A 14,682-nucleotide genomic window follows, 5' to 3' on the forward strand; every position below is an offset into this window, starting at 1 on the left:
CTGAATGACTAACACTTCACACACATTATGGCTGCTATAGGTTTATCATAGATGCTCTCTATCATGCTGAGAAAGTTCCCTTCTTTTCCTAATGTGCTGAGAATTTTTAATAGGAATGGGTATTGTACTTTTTCAAATACTTCTCTGTATCTATTTGTGATGCTCTTTCTTATTTAGTCAGTTGATACAGTGATTGGGTGATTTTCGACTCTTAAAGTAACAGTTGCATTCCTGGAATAAATTCCACTTGGTTACAATGTATTATCTTTTTATATGTTACTGGATCCAATTTACTAACTTTTGTAAATACTTTTTGCATCTGTGTTTATGAGAGACTTTGGTCTGTAGTTTTCCTGTAATGTCTTTGGTTTGTGTTCATTTTGCTTCCTGGATATGTAGCGATATATGTCATCAAATTTGGAAAAATTTTTGGCTGTTATTTCTTCAGATGTGTCTTTCTTAATCCCTCCTCTTCTGTCTTCTAGGATTCCAGTTACATGTATATTTGACCTCTCATAGTGGGACTGATAATTTTTTTATTTTTCCCATTAATTTTTCTCTTTGTTTCATTTTGAATAATTTCTACTGCTGTTTTCAAGTTTACTAATTATTTTTTGGCAATACCTGCTGCTGCTGCTAAGTCACTTCAGTCGTGTCTGACTCTGTGTGACCCCATAGACAGCAGCCTACCAGGCTCCCCCATCCCTGGGATTCTCCAGGGAAGAACACTGGAGTGGCAATACCTAGTCACCTGTTAATCCCATCCGGTTTATTTTTCATTTCTGACATTGTAGTTTCTAATCTCCAGAAGTTCGATTTGTATCTTTAAAAAAATATCTTCTGTGTATCTGCTTAACATGTTTAATATTTCCTGTAACTTCTTGAGCATATGAATACAATTATAGTAACTTTTAATATCTTTGTTTACTAATTGTATCATCTTTGTCATTTCTGGGTTTTCAATGGAATGATTTTTCTCATTATAGGTTACATTTTCCTGCTTCTTCACGTTTGGTAATTTTTTTATTAGATTCCACACATTGTGAGTTTTGCCTTATTTGGTGTTGGATATTTTTGTACTTCATTTCTAGGATGTGGTTAATTTATTTAGAGACAGCGTCATCCTTTCAGGCCTTGCTTTATACTTTGTTACACGAACTAGAGAAGCATTTAGCCTTGATCTAACTTTGCTTTGCTCTAGGCAAAACCCTTCTGAGTACTATAACAGATGCAACCAGAAGGAGGTTGTATTTTTTTAGTGTGACTACTGGGAACAGGAGCTGTTCTGGCCCTATGTGAACTTGGGGATTGTTACCTTTAAAACTTTCATGTTATTCTTTCCCAGACTTTGATAATTTCCTTTTACACATACACTGAAGACAAAGCTGAAGACTGGAGGGACTCTGCAGATTTCCGGAGTCTTTTCTCTGTGTGACTCTCTTCCCTGGGTTTCTGCCCTGTGAACTCTGGCCACCTGGGCGTCTCTGGATGCCCAGCTCTCTGTCTTCAACTCACAGAGACTGCAGGGTTCCTGTTCTGAGTTCCTGTTCCTGTTCCGTGGCAGGAAACTCTCCAGGCAGTAAGCGGGGCCATCATAAGGTTTATCCGGTTTGTTTCCTTTCTCTCAAGGATCACTGTCCTATGCTGCCTACTGGCTAATGTGTGAAAACTGCTTTCTGTATTTGTCTGATTTTTTTCCCCATTGGTTCAGGCAAGAGTGTAAATGTATTCCTGTTACTCCATCTTGTCCAAAAGCAAAAATCTCTCAAATACCTGCACTGTGGAAAAAACCCAGATTCCCTGAGGATTCTGTGTGTGCGTTAGCTGCTCAGTTGTGTCTGATTCTTTGCAACCTCGTGGACTTTAGCCCACTAGGCTCCTCTCTCCATGGAATTCTCTAGGCAAGAATACTGGAGTGGGTTGCCATTTCCTCCTCCACGGCATCTTCCCTATCCAGGGATTGAACCTGGGTCTCCTGCATCACAGGTAGATTTTTTACCATGTGAGCCACCAGGAAAGCCTCCTAAGTATCCTAAATAAATGAAATTAAATTTATCATGTTTTTGCTTTAAGTTTGTTTACACACAACCCTAATAAGTCTAGTTATCTGATTTCTGTAATGATAATAGTTGACCCTTATGCATTCGTACACTGTGAGAGGCACTGTTTTATGTGATTCATATGCATTATCTCATAATATCATAAAATGATTTATGAGGATAACATACATTTTGTAGACAAAGAAACTGAGTACCTTATTTGACTTGTTATACTATTAAAATTTTATGGAGTCCTTCCTTATCACATTAGAAGCAGCAGACTAGAACTCATAACAAGGCAGTAAAATTCTTTTATAATAGTAAGAAATAGCTGTTTACATCCATTTAGTTATTCATCGCTTACCATTCCTTCATTCAGCAAATATTTATTGTTTAATTCCTGTGTGCTAGATATAGGGATATAAAAACTATCAAAAGCAGATGGAAGACTTAGAAACCATGGTCTTCTATTGAAGAGGCAGGTAACTATGGGGGCAGCAAAGCATTGGGTGTTTTCTAAGAAGTCTTCAAATAAAAAGTTCATCTCTCTGTAATACCTCATTGAGGAAGACAGGGCGTGTATCTGTTTCAGCTGCATCGAAAGTTGTTAGAATTTTGTAAACTCTTATTGCTTTCTTAAAAAAAAAAATCCCTCAGCAGAATTTTAGGAGGAATGGTATTTTTATTAGCTGATAATCTTTTATATTTTAATTTTCTGGTTATTTGTCAGCATGGCATGATGCATTATTTAAATATTGGTATTTGGTCAGACTAGCTGAATATTTGATATCTTCATCAATTTGGTGGAACGGAGGAGGGGACGACAGAGGATGAGATGGCTGGATGGCATCACCGACTCAATGGACGTGAGTTTGAGTGAACTCCGGGAGTGGGTGATGGACAGGGAGGCATGGTGTGCTGCGATTCATGGGGTAGCAAAGAGTCAGACACGACTGAGTGACTGAACTGATTATCATAAACTGTGCCATGTTTTCCCAAGTTGATTTTATTTATAAAAGTATATTTTCACTTTTTTCTCCTCCGTGATGATATGGTGTAACTTTGATAGGCCTTACCATCTAGAACAAAGGTTGTCAAACTACAGCCTATGGGACAGATCTGGTCTACTGCCTGTTTTTGTCAGTCGCGTTTTTTTGGGAACACAGCCACACCCATTTGTGTGCATACTGCCTGTGGCTGCTTGTGCTCTGCAAAGGAGCTGTTGCATCCGAGACATCTGGGTACAAAACCTAAATTATTTGCTGTCTGGCCCTCTAGCTGAAAAAATTTGCTAACTCCTAACCTATTATAGAATAAGTTATAATTTTTTATAAGTATAAACTTTAATAGTTTTGTTTGACTTGGCATTTTCTTTTTTCACTGTATAGTTCATTTCATTCACTTATTTATTTTGGCTGTGCTGGGTCTTCGTCGCTGTGCGTGGTTTTCTCTAGTTGTGGCAGGCGGGATCTGCTCTCCAGTGGCCGTGCATGGGCTCCTCGTTGTGGTGGCCTCTCACTGCGGAGCATGGGCTCTGGGCATCTGGGCTTCAGCAGCTGTGGCGTGTGGGCTCAGGAGTCATGGTGCGCAGTTGAGTTGCTCCTTGGCATGTGGAATCTTCCTGGATCAAGGGTTGAACCTGTGTCCTCTGCATTGGCTGGCAGATTTTTATCCATTGTACCACTGGGGAAGTCCAAGTTATAATTTTTGGAAATTTTGTTTCTTTTGGTGAAAAAGGGAAAGCTTGGAAAACATTGTTGCTTCATGTTTAATATGAGTTAACCTAAAATGCTCATTCAGTTCAGTTCAGTTCAGTGGCTCAGTCGTGTCTGACTCTTTGCGACTCCATGGACTGCAGCATGTCAGGCCTCCCTGTCCATCACCAACTCCCGGAGTTTACCCAAATTCACGTCCATTGAGTCAGTGATGCCATCCAACCATCTCATCCTCTGTCATCCACTTCTCCTCCTGCCCTCAATCTTTCCCAAAATCAGGGTCTTTTCCAGTGAGTCAGCTCTTTGCATCAGGTGGTCAAAGTATTGGAGTTTCAGCTTCAACATCACTCCCTCCAATGAACACCCAGGACTGATCTCCTTTAGAATGGACTGGTTGGATCTCCTTGCAGTCCATGGGACTCTCAAGAGTCTTCTCCAGCACCACAGTTCAAAAACATCAATTCTTCAGCACTTAGCTTTCTTTGTAGTCCAACTCTCACATCCCATACATGACCACTGGAAAAACCATAGCGTTGACTAGATGGGCCTTTGTTGGCAAAATAATGTCTCTGCTTTTTAATATGCTGTCTAGGTTGGTCATAACTTTCCTTCCAAGTAGTAAGCGTCTTTTAATTTCATGGTTGCAATTATCATCTGCAGTGATTTTGGAGCCCAGAAAAATAAAGTCAGCCACTGTTTCCCCATCTGTTCACCATGAAGTGATGGTATGGATGCCATGATCTTAGTTTTCTGAATGTTGAGCTTTAAGCCAACTTTTTCACTCTCCTCTTTCACTTTTATCAAGAGGTTCTTTAGTTCTTCACTTTCTGCCATAAGGGTGGTGGTATCTGCATATCTGAGGTTATTGATATTTCTTCTGGCAATCTTGATTCCAGCTTTTGCTTCCTCCAGCCCATTAGACCCTCGGATTTTTTGAGATGCAAATTTAGTTTTAGGTACATTGTTTATTTGAAAATGCAGTTGAACTTATTGTATTTCATAAATTCATTCAGATTTTAGTACTTTTGTATGAATGTGAAAAGAATATTTAAAGACCTATAGATTAAAAGAAACATAAGAAGACCTATCAACTAATCAGAAAATATGGATGGATTAGTTGGATTTCCCCTCAAATAAAATAGTTTAAAAGGCAAAATAACAATAATAGCACAACTTTTAGGAAAAAATCAGGGAAATGTGAACATCAATTGAATAAACTTTTGATTCCAAGGATTTATTGTTAAATTTTTTAAGGTGTCAATTTGTTATGTTGTGGTTATGTATTTTTTTAAGTTGCTTTTTTAGAGATGTTAAAATATTTATATTTGAAGTTATGTGATATCTGAGGTTTGCTTCAAAATAGTCTGGATGGGAATGAAAATAAAGATTAGCAATGTATTAATCATTGATGGAATAGGGTGATGATCCTTTTGGATTCACTATATACTATTCACTGTAATGTACGTTTAAAAATTTTTACAGTAAAATTTTGAGAAGAGTTAAATCCTTGTTATTTAATATGTTCATTATTTCTTTTTCCACATATAGCAGGTTCTCCTTTATTTGCATTTTCTGTGTTTGTAAGCTGTAAATAAGCAGTAGCCACCAAACTGATGGTCTTTCTTCAATTCTGTGTGTTTATGATAAACAAAGAAGTCATAGGTAAAACAGGCAGAAATCTGTTTTGAAGTCCAAAGAAGCAGCTATCATTTTCTCCTTTGTCTGTCTAATCTAGCATAATGCATTTTAAGCAGTTTTGAGAGCTTTCTAAAGTCACTAAATCACACATTTTTAGACTGACAATAGCGTCATGATTTTTGAAAATAGTTCCCATCCATAGAATTCCAGTTGGCCTCGGTGCATTTCTGCGTGTTTGGCTGTGCTGGCCCTTCAGTATCTCAGCTTGCTGACGGTCAGTCACCTGGTCAGCGCTGGTCTCAGTACACTGTTGCTTTTGTTTCATAACACTTTAGACTTGCTTTAGTGTAAATTAAGGAGAGCATAACACAAGGACAGTGCTGTCCTTTAGAGAATTTTGACACCCTCATTTATTATTTTGTTGAGTATCTTGCAGTTGTTTGTTTAATGATTAGTGTATTCTAGGCATTGTTCTGAGTGGCTATGTGGATATCAATGAAAAACAAAGATCCCTGCTCTAATGAAGCTTACAGTTTATTTGAGGGAGACATGTAAACAACAGAGATAATATGTAAGCTATACAGTGTCTGGGCTTCCCTGGTGGCTCAGATGGTAAAGAATTCACCTGCAATGCAGGAGACCTGGGTTCGATGCCTGGATTGGTTCATGGAGTCACAAAGAGTCAGACACAACTGAGCTACTGAGCACACACACACACACACACACACACACACAGTGTATAGTATGTCATAAGGTGGAAAAAATGTAAAGAGGGCAGAATGAGAGCGATTAGGAGTACTGGGTAGAGGAGTGTAGGGTGTAGAGTAGTTTTAAAGTATTGAGTTTCAGGCCTCATCAAGGAGATATGTTTAAACAGATGGAGAAATTTGCCATTTGGGAAAGAAGGAAGACCCTGACTGGGCACAGTCAGGGCCAAGGCCCTGAGGCCAGAGCTCCCTTGACATGTTTGTGTTTTTACGGGATGCTGGAGTAGCGTTACCAGGAGGAGGGGAGATGAGGGGAGGAAGGGGAGAGAGGACTGGATCACGTGGCGCCTGGAGATTCTGCCAAAGGCTCCAGTTTGCAGGCTAGTGTCGTCACAAGGGGCTTCTCAGGATTTTGAGAAGAGGAGTGTCATTACCTGACTTGCGTTTCCCAAGGATGCCAATGGCTGGTGTGTTGAGATTGGACCAAGGCAGGGAACCGAGCAAGGCAAGCACGAGAGTGATGGGGCTGTTGGAGCAATCCAGGAGGGCGACGGAGGCAGCTCAGACCCAGGTGGTGCAGGGGAGTGGTGAGAAGTGGCCAGCTTCTGGGTGTGTTAACAAGGTGGAGTCGGTGGCTTTCCTAGTGAATTGAGATGAAACTTCTATGAAAGCTTTCTCCTTGGAGAATCATGAATATTTGGGAAAAATTTGACTTGGTGCTGCAGTTAGTGTTCTGGGAAGTGATTTTTTGCTTTTGATAGGATGTGCTCAGCTGCTTCAGTTTGTCTGACTTTGAAACCCCATGGACTGTAGCCCACCAGGCTCCTCTGTCTGTGGGATTTTCCAGGCAAGAACACTGCAGTGGGTTGCCATTTTCTCCTCCAGGGAATCTTCCCAACTCAGAGATCAAACCCACATCTCTTGTATCTCCTGAATTGCTGGCGGATTCTTTACCACTAGCGCCACCTGGGAAGCCCTTTTGATTGTATAGTTTTTAACCAAGCTCACATAATTTTATAGTGTTTTAAAATGATTTTAAAAGCAGTTATATGCCATTTTTTTGTGATGTTGCACTACTGGACACGTAATTTTGGATAGTAAGGAAAGTCAGGTATTCAGAATCCATAAGACAAGCGTCCATAATGCTCACTTTCTTGGTAAATATTATAAAACGCCTAACATATTTAAAAACTTGCATTGCAGACAGTGGCAAACTGATTTCATTTAGAATTAAATCTATGAATGATTGAGAAATGAAAAATAACACTAAGCTTTTGATCCCAGATACTGGGATCGAGCTCCAAATGACCAGTGGGTGTGCTGAGGATATTAGATTCAGCTCCAAACTTCTGTCTTGATCATTTTATGCACTACTTCAGCATCTCCTTTACATTTTCACATGAATAGAAGTTATTTCTTATATCTAAGTCTTTTTGGAGCAGGAGAAAATGCTACAAATGCCATCAGGATAGTTCAACTTGCATCCAAGTTCCTACTTGAATTATTCTTCCGTTTTCCTTTATGTGACAGCTTTTCTTGGCTGTTTCTTTGCAGTGGTCTTCATTTGATACAAGAATAGGAAAACTGTTTTCTATTTATGGAGTCCTTTAGAATTTTTTTAAAAAATGGAAGTTTGAAGAGGTGAAGTTGTTTATTCTTGTGGACTCTCTCCCTCCTCTTTTTTTTTCTTTTTAAAAGCTCCCTCAGCTCCAAGCTCTGTATATATTGGAAAAGTTATTGAGCCTAACAATGTAGTTTCTCTTTGGAACTGTTTGAATATATTTCTAAGTATCTACTTTGACTTTCTTCTGATCTGTCATTGATCTTATTAACAATCAAATCTAAAGACTTCAATATGTATTACTTTTGAGTTTTTATTGTTGGACGATTAGAGGACCAGAAACAAAAAATGGGGAGCAGGAAACTAATGAGTAGGCTCTAGTTCAAGGAATCCATTACTGGCTGGCTGAGATCTTTAAGAAGTTGGCTGTGGAAGGAGATGAAGTGATTGATTATTATGGTAACTGCTTGCTATTACTGTGTTAGGGAATGGAGTGGTTAATTATCCTGCATGCTATTTGAAATCTTTGAAAGGAAGTCTTTTACAGTTAGCTAACAGTATCCTTTTATTCACTTTCTGTTATGTTAAAACCTGCAGTTGGGGCTTAAAAAATGACCTCTGGGGCACACCACACTACCTTACCACAGTGAAAATATGGTTCTGAGTCATATGTGTGTGTGTGTGTGTGTGTGTGTATTGCATCGAGGCTTAGAAATGTAAGTGCATATCATTGTGTTTGGGCATCTCTGGATGTACCCCACTCATTTTGGATAGATCCAGCTGTTATGCTAGGCAAGAATACCAAATCTGAAGACACTTGCTTAAGCTTTAACTCTTAACATGATTAAAATAGTTCTTGTACAAAAACTGAGAACCACTTTGATCCAAGATAAGTCTTTATATTTTCCACTGGGAAATCAACTATTTTTACTTCTTAATGTTGCATTTTGCCAATTTTTACTAATTAGTTATTGCAAATGATATCATATCATTTACTGTTTCCAATTGTAAAATTTCTAACTTGGGGAAAAATTAAATGAATTCTTTTGGTGTATAGCTATTTTGAGGTATTGCAAAATTTTTAGTTGTCTTATTATATTGCTTATCTTACTTTATTATATATGTATATAAATAATATATGTATACAAATAAATATATATATTTATTGCCTATATACATGTAGGAGAAGATGACACTGAATTTTTAAAAGAATAATCTTTCTGTTGTTAGCTTTTTAGTTGGAGAAGGAGCCTACAGATGGGCAGTAGATCATGGAATACCCTCTTGCCCTCCTAGCATCATGACCACAAGTGAGTAAAAACTTTTCAAAATTAAGCTGTATTAGCATATATACCTGAAAGTGTTACATTGCTTTTGATCCATGTAGCACCTGTATTTAAGGAAGAAAGCTTGTATATTGAAATATTTTAGTTAAAAGATACGTAGAAAGTTGGTTGATGTTCAGTCAACTTTATCTTCCTGAGGGCCCCCCACTCCTGCTTTCTCATGCTTTTATAGAAGTATTGTTAAAGGATCCCTTGTAGGATACTTAAAATAATTACTGACAGTCAAACCATAATACCACCCACTTAAAGAGAGAGAAGAAAACATAGGTCAACATTGACCAGTCCTTGAGCCGAAGAAGGCCTATCTAGGTACCAAGTGTAGGAGAAGGAAAAACAAAAAAATAGAAAAAAGGTCAAAAGTCATAAATAGATAATACAACATAATTAATAGGGACATTTAAATTAAGATGAGTACATAATAAATCTTACTTGTTAAATCCCTCTTACTTGGTGAAGGAGTTAAAAAATATATTACTGCTGGTAAGTGTGTGGTCAGATGAACATAATACATTGTAGGTACAAATGTAGATTGGCAGAAATTTGGGAGGATGTTGTTGAGTAATATAAATCCAAAGCCTTAAACCCATTCTGCTTCTCTGAACTTGTCATTGGAGATATAGACAAATTTATGTAGAAGGGTGCTCAGTGAGCATTATTAAAAATGTAAAAAAAATTCAATTATGTATAAAATAAACAACAAGGATATATTGTACTACACAGGGAATATAGCTAATAACTATAAATGGAGTATAAGCTTTAAAAATTGTGAATCACTATACTGTACATCTGCTACTTATATCATATTGTACATCATCTGTACTTCAATTAAGAAAAAGAGAAAGAAAAACATAAACAATTATAAAAAATTTTGAAAAACTCTTATATCCAACCCAGAAGAATGTAAGTAAATAAACCGTCACATATTCTTATAATAAAATGTTATAAAGTAACTAGAAATTGTTATAAAGACATGATTAAATCTAATAATGACTTTAAAAAGTAAAAAATGGATATAAATATCTATATTTGTGTGTTTCATATGTCTATCTTGAGAAAGAAGTCATGACTGCATATTTATCATAAAACAAAGAAATTGTTTAAAAACATAGACAAAATTAAAAAAAAAATTTTATTAAGTAATCTATGCTGCTGCTGCTAAGTCGCTTCAGTCATGTCCAACTCTGTGCGACCCCATAGACGGCAGCCCACCAGGCTCCCCCGTCCCTGGGATTCTCCAGGCAAGAACACTAGAGTGGGGTGCCATTTCCTTCTCCGATGCGTGAACGTGAAAAGTGAAAGTGAAGTCGCTCAGTCGTGTCCGACTCATAGTGACCCCATGGACTGCAGCCCACCAGGCTTCTCTGTCCATGGGATTTTCCAGGCAGGAGTATTGGAGTGGGGTGCCATTGCCTTCTCCAAGTAATCTATGAGTATAATTTAAACAATCAAATGGAAAAATGAGGACTCATTGGCTCCAAGGAAACCGAGTTGTAGAACAAAGAGATAATTATCTATCACAGCAAGTGTTTAGCAAGGACCAGCTGTTAGTAACATATTCATAAAATGAGTTTAATGTCACTGAAAGTTGGACTGGCGAGAGGCAGGCGGGAGAAGTGTGTGTGCAGGGAGGCAGGGAGGATGAGACCTCTGTGTTCTCACACTCCCTGTCACTAATTCTGCTTTAAGTTCTCCCCAGTGGCTCTTGGGGTAGAGCCGCTGTGCCAGTTGGTTTTGTTTTTCCCTGGACGCAGGCCCCTTGGCAACCTGGCTCTGCCTGGGCGCCGCCCCTAGGCCTGCTGTGCAGCTGTCCTCTGCTCCTCACCGCCCTGTCACTCTGGAGTTGCCTTTTCCTCTCTCCAGTATCAATGTGGCTGCTTCCTGAATGGCATGTGTGGGTTTTTTTTTTTTTTTCTTGTTTTACTCCCACATTTGGTATATGTAAGATAGAAATCACTTACACTTAGGTTTCTGAAGAAATTGCTCTATCTTCTAACTTCCAGTCTTGCTATTATGCAGTCCATTGGCATTTTGGTTCCGAGTTCTTTGTGGTGTATTTTTCCTCTTTCAAAGGAAGTTCTTAATTCCATGTTCTTATTACGACAATGATACTTTGGGATAAGTCTGTTTTTATATTTATGATTACTGAGTCCACTTTTGGCCTTTCCATCTGGAAATCCATCTGCTTCTGTTTTGGGGAGATTTTTTTAGAAGATCTTGTGATAATGGTCTCCACCTACTTCTCTATATTGTTCTAATATCTATGAATTAGAGGTTGGATCTTGTGCTCTAATCCTATGTATCCTTTTCAACAATTACTTTTTTTTCTCCTTTTAAAAATCTCTTATCCTATTGTCTGGGAAGTTTCTTCAATTTTATCTTCCAAATCTTCTACTTCTAATGAATTTGTAATTTTGATTTTAGTATTTTTGGGCTTTACTGATGGCTCAGCAGGTAAAGACTCCCAAGATGCAGGAGCTGTGGGTTTGATCCCTGGGTCAGGAAGATCCCTTGGAGGAGAGATAGAAACCCACTCCAGTACTCTTGTCTGGGAAATCCCATGGCTTTACAGAGGAACCTGGTGGGCTCCAATCCATGGATCTATGATTAATACTTTTAAAACATGATATCCTTGTTCTTGTTTCATGAACTCAGCATTTTTGCTTTCTCTCTTGGGATATTATGGTTTAAAACGTGCTCTTATCTGCTATTTCTGCTTCCCCTGTCTTACTTTGTGTTTGTGTGTTTCTGACACTAATACATGTTTGCTAATTTCCTCAGCTCTCTAGTGGCCCTCTGCCGTTCCACATTCCCGAGTGAGGCACCTAAAGGCCTGTTGGCAACTCTGTGTGAGAGGGCAGGTCTGTTTCTCAAGAGAGGAGGCGTGGTCATTTCTCTATGCAGTTTTTCTCCTGGGTTAGGGAGAGACATCTTCCCACCTCTGGGAGGGCGGTAGCCCGTATTTGGGTATAGCACATGGGAAGGGCTGGAGGTGTTCCTTTGCCTTCCTCAGACTTTTGCATCAAAGTCTGTTTTTTTAGGTAGAGTCCGTGCCTGCTCCCAGCTGTGCTCCATGTCAGCTAAATTGGGGCCCGTCTGGTTCAGTCTCTCCAGGAGGTAGCTTCATGTTTTCTGCAAGTGCAAGGAAAGGATCTGGGCATCTCCATCTGCCTGTTCTCCTGGTTTTAGTCCCGACCTGGCTTTCAGACACACCAGGTGCCTTCCGTTTCAAGTTCTCTTGATGTTTCTTTGGCAGAAATTAGTTTAGTTTGGCCGAGATTAGTTTGATTTGTGATGTCCCGGCTAGTGGGCATTGGGGTTCATCTTCTTCTGCTCGATTAGTTACTTGCTTTCTATTTTCTAAAACTGCTGATATCACTCTTCTCTTATACTCACCCCTTGTGTATGCCAGTCTTCCTCCCCACTTACATTTCTTTCTGGTAAATTTTTAGTAGGGCATGGGGATGAATTCATGCATTCAGTCTGCCGATTTTACTGCAGAACATTTATATAAAAACATATTATAAAATAGTACTAGATTTTTGCAAGATGGCAAAATTATTTTTGACTATATATTAGTATTTTATACTTGGAATAAGAAAAACATAAGGTATCATAGTTTTTTTTTTTTTTTTTATGACATATACCCAATCAACAAGAAATCTCTGAATAAATAAGGTGTTTGAAAGTTAAGTGATATATTCATTTTTTGTTTTGGCAAAAAATAATGGTTTTGACTTACGAATTTAAAAGGAGAAGCTATAACTATTATTTAGATTAAAGAAATTTTAAATACCATCCGATATTCAGCCATTTGTTTAATCCTCAGTATAAATAAAATGGTGTTTTGGTGCTGTTTAATGATAATACTTTATACTTGATTACCTTTAGGGGGCATAATTTGTAGGTTTTTATTCTCCTTCAACTTTCAGAATGTCTTTCTAAGGTTTATCCTAAATTTCTTTCACATTTTCACATATAATTACTTATTTCATTCCTGTATGTAGATTTGAATTTCTTTCTGGCATCATTTCCTTTAGCTTGGAATGCTAAAACTTTTCTGGTAATGTGGTAGATGTGGTAGTGAAAAATTTTCTCAGCTTTCATTATCTGGGGGAAAAAAAATCCTTAGTTTGCTTTTGCTTTGAAAAGATATTTTTTGTTGGATATAGACTTCTGCGTTGGCAGGTTTTTTTTTTTTTTTTCTTTTAGCACTTTCAAAAAATTGTGTTAAAATATTCATAATGTAAAATTTACCATTTTAACAGTTTTTAAGTGTATGACTCAGTGGTATTAAGTACATTCACAGTGTTGATTAACTGTTACCATTGTCCCTTCCTATTGTCTCCTTAACTCAGACAGAAACTCTGTATCTAGTAAACAGTGATTACCCACCCCGGCCTCTTCCCTGCCCCTGGTAACCTCTCTTCTGCTTACTTTGTCTATGAGTTTGCCTATTCTAGGTTCCTTCTCTAAGTGGAATCACATAATATTTGTCCTTTTGTGTCTGGATTATTTCCTTAGTATGTTTCCAAAGTTCATCTATATTGTAGATGATATATCTATATATATCAGGATTTCCTTCTTCAGATCAGTCTCTCAGTCATGTCCGACTCTTTGCGACCCCATGAATCACAGCACCAACTCCCGGAATTCACTGAGACTCAACATCCATCGAGTCAGTGATGCCATCCAGCCATATCATCCTCTGTCGTCCCCTTCTCCTCCTGCCCCCAATCCCTCCCAGCATCAGAGTCTATTCCAATGAATCAACTCTTTGCATGAAGTGGCCAAAGTACTGGAGCTTCAGCTTTAGCATCATTCCTTCCAAAGAACACCCAGGGCTGATCTTCAGAATGGACTGGTTGGATCTCCTTGCAGTCCAAGGGACTCTCAAGAGTCTTCTCTAAGACCACAGTTCAAAAGCATCAATTCTCCAGCGCTCAGCTTTCTTCACAGTCCAACTCTCGCATCCATACATGACTACTGGAAAAACCATAGCCTTGACTAGATGAATAATATTCCACTGTATCCTTTGAACACTTTTTAAAGATGTTATTCCATTATCTTCTGGATTCCATTGTTTCTGTTAGGAAGTCAGACATGATTGTTATTGCTTTCCTCTGTATAATGTGTCTTCTTTTTCTTTGATTGTTTTTAAGAATTGTTCTTTTTATTTGTTTTTGCCAAAGTGTGGTTTTCTTTGTGCTGGTTTTGTTGTGGATCCAGTTACTCTCCCTCATATTCTTGCTCTCCCTCTTCTGTTTCTAGGACTTGCATTTCACCTATAGTAAACATTTGACACTTTCATGTATTATTCAAGCTCTAATTTTTTTTCCAGTGTTTGTTCTCTACTTTCTGTGATAATCAAGATTCCCATAGAAACAGAACCAGTATCTATCTATCTATGAGATATTATAAAGAATTGGCTCATGTAGTTGTAGAAGTTGACAAGTCCCAAGATCTGCAGGATCAGACACCATGCTAGAGACCAGGAGAGTCAATGGAGTAATTTCAATCTAAGTTCAAAGGCTTGAAAACCAGGTCAGCTGGACTGTGTAGTTTCAGTGTGAAGGCTGGCATGCTCAAAAGCAGGAAGAGCTAATGTTTCAGTTCAAGTCTGAAGGTAGGAAAAAGTTGACATTGTAGTTCAAAGGCAGTCAGGCAAGAAGATTTCTC

General features: G+C 38.3%; 1 protein-coding gene across 8 annotated transcripts in view; it reads left to right on the forward strand.

The window, feature by feature from the left end:
• Positions 1-14,682, forward strand: part of TASP1 (taspase 1) — a 278,804-nt gene that overhangs the window by 59,314 nt on the left and 204,808 nt on the right. For all 8 annotated transcript variants that reach the window (XM_044928288.2, XM_025264569.3, XM_044928287.2 and 5 more), the window contains one exon: positions 8,891-8,970. In XM_044928288.2, the coding sequence (XP_044784223.1) occupies positions 8,891-8,970 (80 nt within the window). The remainder of the gene's footprint in view (positions 1-8,890; positions 8,971-14,682) is intronic.

The sequence above is a fragment of the Bubalus bubalis genome, chromosome 14 (genome assembly GCF_019923935.1).
Source record: "Bubalus bubalis isolate 160015118507 breed Murrah chromosome 14, NDDB_SH_1, whole genome shotgun sequence".
In the NCBI taxonomy this organism is placed as follows: domain Eukaryota; kingdom Metazoa; phylum Chordata; class Mammalia; order Artiodactyla; family Bovidae; genus Bubalus; species Bubalus bubalis.